The 15,630-nt window shown below is 34.5% G+C and overlaps 1 protein-coding gene across 1 annotated transcript; it reads left to right on the top strand.

Moving 5' to 3' along the window:
- The first annotated feature begins 2,107 nt into the window (after positions 1-2,107).
- LOC113310893 (cell number regulator 8-like) lies at positions 2,108-4,473 on the top strand. Its single transcript, XM_026559711.1, has 3 exons — positions 2,108-2,535; positions 3,289-3,491; positions 4,017-4,473. The coding sequence occupies exons 1-3, from the start codon at positions 2,253-2,255 to the stop codon at positions 4,260-4,262; spliced, it is 732 nt and encodes a 243-aa protein (XP_026415496.1). The 5' UTR covers positions 2,108-2,252; the 3' UTR covers positions 4,263-4,473.
- Positions 4,474-15,630: the final 11,157 nt, after the last annotated feature.

Here is a 15,630-nt window from a genome sequence, read left to right as displayed (position 1 = left end):
CAATAAAAATTATTATCTCAATTTCCGCAACCAATACTCCCCAGAAAGATATATCATTTAAGCGCAAGTTCAAATTAGAACTCTCCCCCATTGTGTTGTCATTCTCTCGCAAGAACAAAAGAACAACAATAACCTTTACCGGAGAAAGGTTGAATCGGTTTTAACTAATGCGTGCCAATAGCAAAAGTTCAAACCCGAAACACATATGCTATGTTAAACACAACTTATGTAAACATAAATTGATTATCAACATATTGTGACTTTTCACATATGAGTTTCAATTGAAACACCTTATGAGCCTTTAATAAAGCCTACCAACAAGGGATAGAACTTAATCCCGCTAAATCAAAAAACCACACAAACCATAAGGGTTTCACAATATGAGATCGAATATTTTTAGGTTAATAAAAACCGAAATCAAACATCTCATAACCGAAAGCAAATATATTTACACAGGCTATGTAATCGTAAACTATCAAACAATGAAACAAGATTGTAAAATAATAATTTTATTCATTCATAAATAATAGATAATTTTACTCAAATATACTGTATACATAATATCGAAACAAATCAACAGATTGATGTCTATTTTTCCCTGAAATAAGGCCCTTAACTTATTCATATTTGTTCTCCTCAGTTTCCAAGATTTCTTCAAGATTTTCTTCAAACATTTTTAGATTAACAGAGTGAAATTTAATCATTTGTAGATCATGAAAATCTCCATGGGATGCCCAACAGACAGCATGAAGTATGATCTCATTGTGAGCAATTGAGGATAGTTCTTTCAGGAGTTCTTTTCTTCCAATAAGTTCAAGAACCCCTTCACAAAGACTAGTTTTTCTAACTTTAGTAAGAGAGGGCATAATCTGGAACGAACACAATTCAGAATAGAGTTCGAATCTTCCCCTTTTAGAGGTATCAAGAATACTTTCTACTTGTTGAACACAGTATTCTCCATCAAATTCACTGTAAACTTTCTCATTCTCTGTGAAAAGAATTATATGAAGTTTTCTGGTCAAAAGATCTTGAAATCTACAAGAATATATTAGATTCGATGTAACATTTTTTAGGTCTTTCATGGTCCTTCCGTGAGAATCATGAAAGAGAAGCAGATTTCGAACATAAGTCGGATTTTTATAAGACTTTGACCTCTTATAAAAAAAAACTTTTTATTCGAAAAAAATCGTAGATTATTCGGAAATCTTTATTAAGAAGAAACAATTAGAATTACCCATATTGACCAAACAAATCTCTAAATCACAAATAGAGATTGGGTAAGAAAAAATTGTTTTGAGTAGCAGTACGTTATTTTTGACTGTTTTTCCACTTCCATTTTTTGAGATATGATATATCATCACACTCAAAAGTTGTCTTCGAAGTCGCTCTTTTTATGGAAAAAGCACCAGGATCTGTACTCTACAAGATCCTGAGAACTTATTATATTATACTGCTCTGACTATGGTAGACTTTGCAGGAAATATCATTGGAACCAGAGGACATCCAGGATATTCTGGAGCTTGGGGAGCGACAGGAGGAGCAGACCTAGCTTCCCAATGGGCCAAAGAAATGCAGCACATAAATATAGAGATATCTGCTGAATCAATGGAAGTCATAACTCATATCAAGTTATTATACCATGAAGCTGTCAAAGGAAGATTTCATCTGAGTTACCATGAAAGAAACAAGCACCAAGAAGATAGTCATGATACTGATATCACTACAGTAAATTTTGTTTTATTAAGACTCACTCTCATCATCGTCTTCAAAACATGGATATGTTTAATTTAGCTCTCTCTTGTAAGAACAATGCTGGCAGGATGGATGGTCCAACCATTGCCAATATTTTGTATCAGACTTAGGTGCTTCTTCATGACCTATGTTTTTTTATAAGCAAAAAAAAAAAAAAAAGTCTCCTCTTTCGAAAGGATGAGCAACATATCTTGTTTTTACATTTTTAAAGTCATATCCGACACGTCACTAGTCTCGGCGTGTTCACTGATCCGATTTAGGACAACAGTAGCTCCAGGATTCCTTCTAAAGTTGGTCCTAGAAATTTTCGGAGGCATCTGTTTGTAACGTGAAGTTGATATAAGAGAGTTGACGCGGTCCATTGACTCATCCTTTCCCTTCCCTCTCGCTCTCTCTAATCTTCGCTGCGAAGAAAGACACAAATTTGAATATCTAATCTAGGGTTTGATTTTAATAATTCTCTTTTGAATCAGGGGGTTTCGCTTTGTTTTTCTGTAGTAATGGCGAATCCTGAAGAATCCAGTCCTCTTCTTTCTGAAGAGAAACAAACAACAACACCGCTACCGGCAACGGCAATACCACCACCGACAACGGGGGAGAAGAAATCAGTGGCGATAGAAACTGAAAAGGAATATAGCGGTGGTGAATGGACAGCTGATGGAGTTCCGTTAGGTCATGGTGGAAGTGTTATTGGTGAACCGATTTCACGTAATCAATGGGATTCAAGTTTATTTTCTTGTCTTGGGAGAAACGATGAGTTTTGTAGTAGCGATCTTGAAGTTTGTAAGTGTTTTTACTTATCTTTTTGATTTTGATTGGTTTTATGTTGAATTGGAAATTGGATCTTGTTTTTGTCTTGTAATTGGTTTGCTTGATTTGGGATTTTGTTTGATGTTCTTAGATTGGTTTACAAGATATTGATAGGGAATTAGGAACGAATTGAAGTTTGGTTTCATGAAATTCCTGACAAGTGTTCTGGAGCTAGAGATGTGTTATACGGTTTAGATATGGAAAATGTATGAGGACTTGAAAATTGAAATTGGGGTCTAAAGTGAATGATTTTTGTCAAACATTCTTTGAGTTGTGCACTGTAGATAATGAATTTATATCTGCCTTAGCTGATCAGGATTAAGTTTAAGTTTTTCGTTTGGATTGAAGATTATATATCTCTAGTGGGGTAATGAGATCCTTTGTGTGTATGTCACTTGGGGCATGCTGTCAACCTGTTCATTGCTGAAATAATTGTATTGGAATTTAAAATCTTGAAGCATCCTAACTTACTCTTACGTCAATCAATATGTATATTTATTGTCATTTTTCTGTTGTTGATTCCATTTGAATGCATAAAATCTTCTAGTTACTAGTATTGAATGTATGGCATGCTGATCTTGGTTTTCTGGTATTGGTAGGCTTGTTATTTGCAGCAGCTGAGATGTCGTAATTCATTCATTCTCACTTTTAGTTGTCTTGGTATTTTTTTTAAATTGTACTTTTGTTTTTTAGTTTTTTATTCTGACACCTCTATGATATTATCAGGTCTTCTTGGAAGTGTGGCTCCTTGTGTGTTATATGGGAGTAATGCAGAGAGGTTAGGATCATCTGATGGAGTTTTTGCAAATCATTGCTTGACCTACGCTGGTCTTTACATGCTTGGAAATTCGCTTGTTGGTTCAAACTGGCTGGCACCTTGGTTTTCTTATCCTAGCCGTACCGCAGTACGCCGAAGATTCAATCTCGAGGCAAGTCATCTTATCTTGTAGCATTATGTTATACAGTTAAATGGTAGATGCTGTTAAAATACAGATGTAGAAGAATAAAATACCAAGTTGCTATAAGTAACACTATGGAATGTTTTTTTTGTTTGGTGGGATATGGATCAGCATCCTGTCTTGAGTTTGTTTTATTAGTCTCAGACTCTTAGTCATCTTCTATTCATCCTAGCCTTTGATGCGTTATGGAACTTTTTTAGTAAGCCACAATCTGTTCTCTCTTTGTAGGTTATTGTTCTTTTCTTACTGTTGATTTCCATGATTGTTCACATGGTAACTGAGCTATTTACTTATATCATCTTATGGATCCTAGTCCGCATCTAGAAGGACTTACACTATCATGATTTGCTAGTTTATTGGTCGAGTAACTAGGTCGAGTTTCTGTGAACACAGTTGCTCTGAATTTTTAGAGTCAACAGCTGATAGTAAACTTGTCTTCTTGCAAAAGATGAATTTTTGAGATTTTTGTGTTTCTGTTTTTGATGGTGTAAACAGGGTACCTGTGAGTCACTAACTAAATCATGCGGCTGCTGTGGAAGCATCATGGAGGATGAGCTGCAGCGAGAACAGTGTGAGTCAACATGTGACTTCGCCACCCACTTCTTCTGCCATTACTGTGCTTTATGCCAAGAAGCGAGAGAGCTGCGACGTAGGTCTCCACATCCAGGGTTTAATGGTAGGACAGTCTTTGTCATGATGCCTCCATCAGAGCAGATGATGGGCCGCAGTGGTAATGCTTGAAATATGTGACTCTTTGGTGTGCTAAATGATGTCTGTCTATACCTTTTCTATTCCTTATATACGATATGCATGTTAAACTTGTTTGAAATATGTGTTACTGTTGTCTAAAGACTTCTTTTAAAGAAGAAAAAAATCATGTCACTGTAATCTGGATACGTTTCACAGTTCTATCTTCTAAATAATAAAACCTTGTTTGTGACCGTTGTAACTAGTCCGTGTCAGATGTATGAGCTTGCTCCATAGAATTGTAGTTCAGACTGTTCAGTGTATTGGACCTTCAACTTTTTCTTGCTTTTGGCTGATTCGTTTTTCAGTTTGGTTGACCAGAACATGACCAAGGCTGCAGTAGATTGTCTGTAAGAATGTTCGAGTCTGTTTTTAGTCATTTTGGGTTTGTTTCAGAATGAAAATATTTGTATCCAAGGACACTTCCTAATAGCCAATAGATTACCCAAAACAGAAAAAAAAAAAACAACAACAACAGGAAGATGCTCAATAATGCCAAAAATGTTGCCAGTGTTGGTGCTGTGTTGAGACAGCAACTTGTTACCAAACAGAAGTTGGACACTAACTTGGCCCCATCGGTTTTAAGGTTACAGACTACCAGTCGAATCTATTCCAAAATCTGACCTGGGAGATGGCATCTCCTGAATTTCCTTGAACCATATTGCAAACATCTAGTGCTGATTCTAGTTCTAGTATTCCACCCATATCCAATTTAATTCTAGTTGGTCGTGTAAATCACTTCGTTTTTGATAATCTCTCCATTATAATTGGTGCTTGGGTTGGACATGCGTGGACACAGCAACAGCTCTACTGTCCGTTTAAAAAGTTTCAACAGTTTTACTACTTAAACTCAATGAAGTATTATGAAAAAGCAGACAACTCTACTGCTTCATCACCCTGATCCAATGTCATTTCAAGATAGAATAAACTGCTGCACCAGTCCTCTGTAACAGATACACAATAACAAGCTGCTTTAATGGAGTTTGTGACCTTAATTAAGACACCATCTTCTGCGACAGCAGTCAGCCTCTAAACTTCTTGATACTTTTGAAGTAGGCGACCAAGAAGTTCCCTTGGGGCATCTCCAACGGGGGTATTAAAAATCTTTTGTGGAGGTCTTATTTGGACCCTTATTTGTGGGGTTTTATGCGGCAAAAATAAGAATATTACGCACAGAAACAATCTCCAATGATGTGGGGTCCTATTTTTGAATGCGTAATCAGAAATACGCAAAATAATTGAGGACATGCTAATAAGATAAAATAGAAATTTAAATAGTAATTTGTAGGTATCCGTATCTATATATATTTAATGTAATTTTAAATTATCCCTCACCGATCATACTTTGTAATTAATCGCGTTTGGTAAGTTAATAGATTAGTTTGATAATAATTAGTATAAATCATTATCATTGATTTTATTGATGCAACAACATTAAATCAAGATATTTATGATCATGAAGGTTTAGATGAAGATCCAACCCAGGAAAGTAAAAACTTGAATATACAAGTGCTCCGAATACGCAAGTATAGGTTTTAATGTACTGAAATTTGATTTTTTTCATTAAATTTGTCATTGTTACGCCTGAAAAACTCAGTATCGACATGGTAAAAATACACTTTTGTTATAGGAAGGAGGCTTTTGGATCAAGGGAGTGGGAAAACCGGAGTTAACCCATTGTATGAAACTGAGTCTAAATTATCCACTAAGTCGGACAAAATTGCCCTCAAGTACCACACAACCTAAACAAAAATTTCCTCTTCGTTCACTCCAACGGTGAAGAACAAACCCTAAAAATATTTTCCCAATTCTTTTGAAGAAGTTTCTCGGTATGACGAAAGTCTTTCACCCAATTTTAATTGCTTTCATTTTATTATTCGAATACTTCACTTACCTCTTACCAACAACCCGATCATCTAACCGTGTTGCACTAAATTAATAGTGAATGATGAAGAAATGCTCTATTGGATGGACTTGCAATAAGAAGAAGAACGTGACCTTATCTGAAGCCAATAAACCAAATATGTAACCTGCCAAGATTTTTTTAGTTGCGTTGTTTACTTTGAAAGACGAGAAACGTTATTTTCCCGTTGTCCAGACTGAACGAGAACATTAAGATGGCATACTGCATTTTTAGGAATTCCTCGTTTGTTTTAGATAGCGTGAAAACTGGGTTTTTAGACGTCTAAGGTAAGCGAGATTTGGAAAGATTGGTTTGTGTTTTGTGATTGTCATTGGGTTGTGACTTGAGTTCACCCACTGGGGATGCATTGTTTAATTAGAGATGGTTTTATGTTTTCTAATTGTCATTGAAATTTAAATTGCAAGCATAGTGCGATTTGGTCTTTGGAAGAAAATGATGGAACATTTTTCTTTTAAGGTGATAGTTTCGTCATCTTAGTATCTAAGAAGTAGATAATTTGTAATTGAGGACTTCAATCATTGATCAAAAGGAAAATTATATGCATATTAGTTGGCTGGCCTTGGACAATTCGTCATTGATGAAATATCAGTAGAATGTTTTGTATCACCGTCCTTCTGATGGTAGTGAAATGTTATATTGCACTCCCTTCTGTCTTGTAGAAAAATTTGGATTTCATGTTTCGAGTTGTTAACGTGAAAGTTTTATTTCTCTTCTATAGGTACGAACGAACCAAGTTTTTTACATACTATTTTTTTTTATCATACGTGGGATTGTTTGTTTCAAACAAACTCTTGGTATATTTGAAGATATAGATTCATAGAATATTTTTTAGGTCTGAAAATGGATAATGACGTGTTAAGGGTTGATTGTCATCTTCCCAACCCTCAAAATCTCTATATTCGTCGATTATATGTAAAGATATAGTTTCAGACTTTCAGTAGTGATGTGACGTCTCAATATCTTGATGACTTTACATTGAATGAAAATAAATCGGGTTTTAGGATTTGATGAGAGTTTTTGGTTGTTGAAAGTTTGTGGCTTAACTATCAATTAAAAGAAACCATTAACGAGTGAATCACTTTGAAGGATATTTTGGTCCTGAAAATATTAAAGCCCAACTCGCTAGTGAATCTGTGATTTGATTTCGTTTTTTTCACTCCCTTGATTCAGACACCCCTCCCTATAACAAAAGTGTAAAAATATGAATACCATGCCGATAGGGACCTAATCGGCATGGTATTCATACTTTCATCATGCCGGCACACAAGATCCCCAACTTTAAAGTTGTAGTCGGCATTTTATATATAAAGAGTGCTTCTTCAAGTATACCTCCGCGATAAAATATTCATTATCGAGTATGCCGGTAGTGGTGACGACATGGTACATTGCTTAACTTGCTATGCCGACACATGATGCAAATTTCCCAGAAACTTGAGTTTTTTTCATTTGACTATCGGCATTGATAAATTTTATCTAGCATGCCGACAATTAATTTCGGCATGGTATTCATACTAAAAATAGCGCCGACATAGAAAAACGGTATGGTGTTCATACTAAAACTATGCCGGTACTCAAAAACGGCATTGTATTCATGACGAACACAATGCCGGTATTAACTGAAGCTGAAAATTTTCAGTTACAATTTTTGATTCTAACCTAAACGAGTTCTTTTAAAACAAATCGATGATTAGGATTCTTTCAAGGAGGCGTGTTTATATAATCGATTAATCGCCGAAGAAATTTTTGAAGCAACGATGAAACCGTGTTGAAATCGATGATAGAGAAAAACAATTCAAAGAGAGGAGACGGCAGAGAAGGAGAATGGGGTATGAGAAGAGTAGATTTAGGTTCTTAGATTTAGTTTCTATTTGTTTTAAAGGGTAGTTTAATACTTTCGTCCCTAAAAAACACCCTGAAAAAACGGGTGTATAACAACCACACCCAATAATTCGTTCGACAATCTATATGGACTAAAATCCAATATAATTCTGAGAGTACCAACTTAAAAGCGAGCTCAATCAAGAGATATATCAAAGATCTTTATCTCTATTTCTTAATGCAATCAGCAAATCGAACAGACAGAAATCCGTGAGCCTGATTGATATGAGAAATAACTTGGACGGTACATACACTAGCCTACTACAAGTTAACATCGGACTGGAATGTAGTTGAGACCTAACCAATGTCTCACACCGATTAAGGTACAGTCGCGTTCCTTACGCCTCTAGAACCACGCCGGATTCTCGCACTTGATTCCCTTAGCTGATCTCACCCACAACTAAGAGTTGCTACGTCTCACAGATATGTATATTCTTTATTCGGTTTTTGTTCCGTCTTTTGATAAGTCAAGGTGAACATGAACCAATTGATAATCCGGTCTTATACTCCCGAAGAACAGCCTAGAAATATCAATCACCTCACAATAACCCAATTGATTAATAGAAAAAATTATTGCGGAATCACAAGAGTCTGAGACGAAGAAATATTGTGATTACTTTTTATATGTTACATATCGGAGATAAATATCGAGTAAATCTTATAGAAGATAAAACTCAATACGATTGAACAAGTAAGATCAGAATACACAACTACGGAGAAAATAGTTGGATCTGGCTTCACGAATCCCAAATGAAGTCTTCAAGTTGTTAACCTATAATGGTTTTGGAAAAACCTAGGTTAAAGGAGAATTGACTCTAGTTTGCAACAGGAAAGTGTCGTGATTAGATTTTCCAGTTGCTAGAGTTCTCCCTTATACAATATTTCAAATCAATACCCATAAAATACAACCATTCCCCGACAACTAACACTAAAAAGCCCAGTTCCAAATCACCTCTTCTTCTTCTCTGTCTCCAACCAGCGACCACCATTTTTTTCCCTTCATCTCCATAACACAATCACCACCTTCGATCATCTTCCCAATAAAATTTCGATAATCATTTTCAAGAACGCCTCAATCAGATTTCGGCAGTTGCTTTCGAGTCCTAAATGGAGGTTTGAATTTTTTTTTTACCTCTGACTCCTCTCCAATCATTTAAGATGTTTTCCACTTAACATTAAAAAAAGTAAGAATTGTCTTTCATGGAGTAAAAGATTGTCTTGGGAAAAATCAACTCTTATTGGTGTTGCAAATAGGCTACATCATTTTCAAGAACGCCATAACGTCACACATAATGAAAATGTACCCTTTATTGGTTGGATATATTAACCTAACAAGACGTATCGCTCTCGAATTAAGTTAATCAATACATTAAGTATTATTTGTAATGAAAAAACGGAACCTTGTTGATTAAAAGAGTTTTTAATAGAATTAAAATAAATTATTTGGATGTTTAATTTACTAGGGTTTGGATATTCAATAATGAAATTTTGCATAATAATAATTTACCAATTAATTGCTGATTGGTTCGTCTATATATCGATCGGTTGAATTTTTATAGTTTGTTGATCATGGAGATATATGAGCATATAAGTAGTGTTGCTCATACAGAGTTCCTAGTAAACTATTAGTGGAAGCAAAATTATTCTCTGAAACTCACTGTTTTATTTATGTTCTTGCTCAAGTTGTTACATATGAGACTCACTGCCTTATATAGGCTTTGTTAGACCATTCTAGATTTTTCTTGACTAACTACTCTGACCGACCTTAACAGACTTTAGAGAATTCTGTTCTCTATCTTTATCTGGACCAAACTAGTTACATTTTCATCTTTTCACACTATAACAATTGGCTCATTCTTGTCTCTAAGCCTCTAGACATTTCTAACACTTGCTGTTACAGAACTTCATTCACACTTACTCAAATTAAACTAGATTACTAATTAGACTTTCCATCATCCACCCGTAATTTGTAATCTCCATAGCAATTGCAGTGTTGATCTTAACCCAATTTTCTGATCCACTTTTATCTTCTTATGCTCGTGTTGCAGCTTCTTCATGTTCGACGTTTTGTGACGTCAACGTTGTATCATCTTGTCTTCTAACAGTGTCTCCATTGAAAAGACAAGGGTACCAAAATATACCTCAATCTAAAACTTTTCCACCTATAAGTCCTTTCTCCGAAAATGATTGTCTATAGACCGACTACAACTAATCGTTTCATACTTCGTGTGATCGTCTATGGATACGAGATCGAGACAATGCGACAACAAGATAACTTGCGTGATTGACTATGGATACAAGATCGAGACAATGCAACAACGAAGTATGTTTACTTGATAATAGGTTCGGACTTAACCAAACTCTAGGGATTGTCTATCAAATAAAATATGAATTAACGTTTGTGTATTTTACTTCTAATTATAATAAAAAAATAATAATTGCGGAAATAGAAAAGTAAAAGACACAACAAGATTTTGTTAACGAGGAAACCGCAAATGCAGAAAAGCCCAGGGACCTAGTCCAGAATTGAATACTCTCATAATTAAGACGCTATACAAAATCAAATAAACTTCGTATAGTTGAGACCAAGCAACTAAACTTATAGTTCACCTAGTTTCCTCAGTATCCCTGGCCTCCAACTTGTTAACAAGTCACGCACTTGAACAATTCCTTTAGTTCGTATTCCAAATAGTAAAGGAACAAAAAATCTGTTCGGTAACAACTCTTTTCAAATAACGTGATATGAGTCTGACAAAGGCTCTTCCATTTAACCAATAAACTCCTTTGTCGGGTCCTTAGATCAATCTATCAACAACTACCGAAGTAATTATTAGACTATGCAATTAATACTATTAATCACAAAGAAGTGTATTGATGTCGATCTACTCGACTAACCAATCCGATCTATCAAAAAGATAAACCGATTATAGTTGGATCCCTTTCCAGCCGAAACAAGTATTGTGCACACCAAAGATTATGAACCCAAAAAGTCTTCCTATCTTCAAATCTTCTTTAATCTTCAATCATCACCTGCACACAATCAACTTGAATCTCTTGTGATCAATCACACACAGAATGGAGTCTGTTAACGTTGGATTATCACAAGACGTATTTAGATCTACAAACAGTCTAAAGATCCTCGTCGAAACTTCGATATAGTTTGAGTGAATCTTATATCAGAAGAGAAGATTATCAAGCATAAACAAACTAGGTGCAATCAAAGTTCAACAACAGTTAGTCAATCAAATCAATTGAAAACTAATAATAAACTACAATTATCTAGTTTCCTACCGACGGTACTAATAGAGCTTCTCAATCCCAAAGAAGTCTTTAAACTGAGATGTCGTAAGAGATTTTGCCTAATTAGGTTATTTTCCTCTCCGAATAGGCGGCTCTACCTGTAACAACACAACTAGGTAGTTTTGCTGGCTCTGAAGATTAGTTTGCTAGGAATGCAAACTTCAATATTTATAGACAAGGAAGTTTGGACACCAAGGAATTTCCAAAACCGAATATTCTCAAAGATATGCAATAAACACAAAATTTGTTTTCACAATTCCCGGAAATGCACTGCCTAAATATTGACTGAAATCCCAATAGAAAAAATATAATCAGTAAATGCACATTACTAATTATTATTTTCTAAAGATATGCATTTAATTGTTGGAGATTAAATAACATATAAAAACAAAGAAACCTTAATTAAAAGATTCTCAATTTATTTTGATCCTGGGGTTCTCCTTTAGCTATTAAGGAATATCTTTGAACAATTAATGATAAGAGTTACTGCATATGTTAAAGTATGTCGACATCTTTACTTTGCGAGTCCTTTTTCATACTTACAATCTTGGAAACGATTTGCCACACTTCCAGACAAGTTTAGAATTGGTTCGTATGAATTCCAAGAACTATGTGATTGATTATCCTATCAAATCACCAATTATGGGTTTCACAGTTCTACCAAAACAAGTTCGATTCTACCTCCATGTGAGTATTGTGCATAGTCACGCTAGTTACCAAAATTCGGTTGACTAGGTACTAAGATCGGTTCCCCACAAATTACGGTAATTACTTGTATTCGGTTGCACATGTCCATAGGATCGGTTCCCCCAAAACTACAAACTTGTTTCACATGTTCATAGGATCGGTTCCCCCATCTACTAAAAACGTGTTGCACTTCTTACAAGGATCGATTCCCTCTTGCAAATTTTTTGCACCTCTTACTAGGATCGGTTTCCCAATAACTAGATAAAAGTTGCTATTTACAAGGCATCCATCATACCATCTTGAGTGATTACTTAAGATCGGTTCACTAATAAAAGTCATACCAATGCATAAGTCAGACCTTGTGAATAGTTTTACCAAGATACATAAACAAGTTTATGAGCGGTTATACTAAACACACATATTGGTAATTCAAAATAAATTTACAATGAATAACAATACCAATAATCCTAGTGATTTTCCTTTCGATTCATAAAACAAGTTTATGAACTTACTTCCTTTAAACGAATGTAAAACATTGTTTCCTAGGATGAAATCTTCACTCATACCCATACATAATCACAATAGCATTCATATGATCATGTCGATGTCTTATATACAAAGTTTAATGGTTAAGCAATAAACCTCGTATTGTATTCCTTAATACTATGTCTAACTAGAGTTTCATACACAGCTTCGTGGTTATGTTTTCAACATGCACGGCTTGAAAGATACGTTAGGGAAAGAAACAATTCAAGTCAAATATTACTAACCTCAAGAGGAAGGATGATGTTGTCGTCGTAGCTTCATACTTCTTCACATTCTTCAAGTCTTCATGTAATACTTGTAAGTCTCATATCCTAACACTTTCAAGATAACCTATACGAAGTTGACTCTAGTATATAATCAAGCGACTCTTTAAATGAGTTTTGATTCACTAAAATATGACAACCAAACTTGACATACCAAAGCTTGGTGGGTTCAACCGAGCTATGCTCTAACAATCTCCCCCTTTGTCAATTTTAGTGACAAAACTCTTACATCATATGGATAAACAAATTACAAAAATTCATTATACTCATACGCTTGATTCCAAGTTCAACAACACAAAACCTGCATTAAATCCAATCCTTAAATGCCGCTGATGGCATTATAATAACAAAGCTAATACTCCCCCTAAAGGTAAGATAGGTATATTTTCAATCCGCACATCTTTGTTATTTCCATGTAGTTCCTCATAACTACATATGATATGGTATGTAACTCCCCCTTAGTCTATGGTTTCACTCTTTTCGTTAGAATAAACGTTTTAGCACAAATATCCTGTCGCTTAGTGATACCAACTCACAACAAGTCAATATCACTTGTTTACTCCATATATTTCTCCCCCTTTTTGTCACAAAATGAAAAGAAACGAAAAAATGAAGGACAAACCGAAAGGATCTTACAAATCTCACAAAGAGAATTTGCAAACCTATAAGAGTTGAGCACGAGGGTTTTACACACCATTTTAGATAACCAATATCAAAACCGAAACTACAAGTAATTTGGTTTTAACATTTTATCTAGGAAACAATTGCCCGAAGAAATTTTCCCTAATAGTTTAGCACATCAAATCGACTAAGCACCTTAGTTCTTTTGCTAAACCGATTGTACAAATATAATCGCTTGTTCGATAAGAGCAAAATAAAGATCAGAATTAACTTTATTTTTCTCATCAGGCTTTAATTATTCTCAAAAATAACTTAGACCTTTCACTTTTAAACAAGACAAATACTAGGTTAGTTAACTAGTAATTCTTGTTAAGGCATTCGGTTAGACTTAAATAACCGAAACCTTCACATTTGATAAGTCTAACTAAGATCCGAAAAACTTAGTTTCTCTTATCCGGAAGTCACTTGGACTAAACAAATGATCCCGAAACACTTTTGTTAAGCCATAAACAATCCATGCAAACCAAATAAATCAACTTACATAATCATTTATCTTAACCAGAAGCAATTGAAACAAACATAGACATTATAGCACTGCAATTGCACCGAAATTCTTTAAGCCTAAACAATTGATACCAAACAATAACGAAAGATAACAATAGTTTTTCTTAACCGAAAACAATTGAATCACAATCAAACATCCATACACACATAATGGAATCAACATCAATTGTATCGAAGTTTTGTTAAGCAAAAACAATAAGAATATGAAATAAAATCATGCTTTTCTTAAACAGGAAAACGATTAACTAACAAGATTGTTACCTCAAATTCCGCATCCTCTTCTCCTTTTCTTCATATCTTTCCGGGAAGAATATCATCATGTTGTCATCCTCTCGCAAAACAAAAGAACAACAACAACCAACCTTTACCAAAGAAAGGTTGAAAACCGGTTTTAACTATGCAATGCAAAAGTTGAAACCTCGAAACATATATGCTAAAAGATTCAACATATTGTGACTTTTTCACATATTGTTTCTACAGGAACCCCTCATGATCCTTTGATAAAGCCTACCAACATGGACTAGAACTTCATCCCGCTAAATCAAAAAGTCACCCAAACCATAAGGGTTTATACATTATGAGATCGAATATCAGGGTAATAAAACCGAAATCAAACATCCCATAAATATACATAGCAATAAGATAAAGCATTCAAGCACATGCTATATAACCGAAAACTATCACAAGAAATATTATAAAATAATAATTTTATTCATAATAGTAAGATATTTTTATTCCTAATAGACTTACAATTATTGAAAGAAATCAAAAACTGAAGTCTATTTTTCTCATTCTAATCTCTATTCTTGTGAAGATTGCTTTCAAAAACTGGATTCAAATTCTTCTGAGAACTTCCTTTGTTAGACAAATTGTTCATCTCAAACAGTTGAGAATGAAGATTAGCTAGTATTTCTTTTGAATCCTTTATCATCATCTCATGATATCTAATGCAACCTTTAACAGTAAGAATCTGCTTTCTTAGAGAATCTTGAGAATTATCATGAAGAGGAACATCATGAGTTTCAGTCATAGCTGATGCACAGAGTGCTAAGTCATTAAGAGATGACTTTTCTTTTACCGATTTCTCTATTGAAACAAAAAATAGTCTTCTTTCGGACAAGAAGAAGATATATAAGATGGGAGAAAATCAAGGGATAATGTGGTTTATGAAAACCGAATATATTTTTCCCAAAAATAAAAGATATCTAATATTTTTCATTAAAGGACCAAACATGAACGACCTGCCCAGATTTATGCTTCCTCACAATCAGAATTTTGGGCAACAAGTGAGGATACATACTTCAACACAATCAGTGTGTGTTGAGGTGAGAATTGTTCTCACCATAAGTAACAAAGACATCCTTAGGATGACTTATAAACACAATAGACTGTGTTTCCTTTCGTTCTTTTTTATTTTCTCTTGTAATTGCAAGAGTTTGCAATTTCCTTTTGATATCTCATAAACTTACCATCTTCAATTATTTATCCCCTTGTGAAGTTCCTTGATAAATCTATTTCCAAGGAAAACTGCAGTATGGTTATTTCTTCAACATGAAGAACTTATTATATTATCAGAAAA

The sequence above is a fragment of the Papaver somniferum genome, chromosome 9, assembly GCF_003573695.1.
Source record: "Papaver somniferum cultivar HN1 chromosome 9, ASM357369v1, whole genome shotgun sequence".
Taxonomy (NCBI): domain Eukaryota; kingdom Viridiplantae; phylum Streptophyta; class Magnoliopsida; order Ranunculales; family Papaveraceae; genus Papaver; species Papaver somniferum.
The sequence above is the reverse complement of the archived record's forward strand: the minus strand, read 5'-3'. Positions and strand labels throughout refer to the sequence as shown.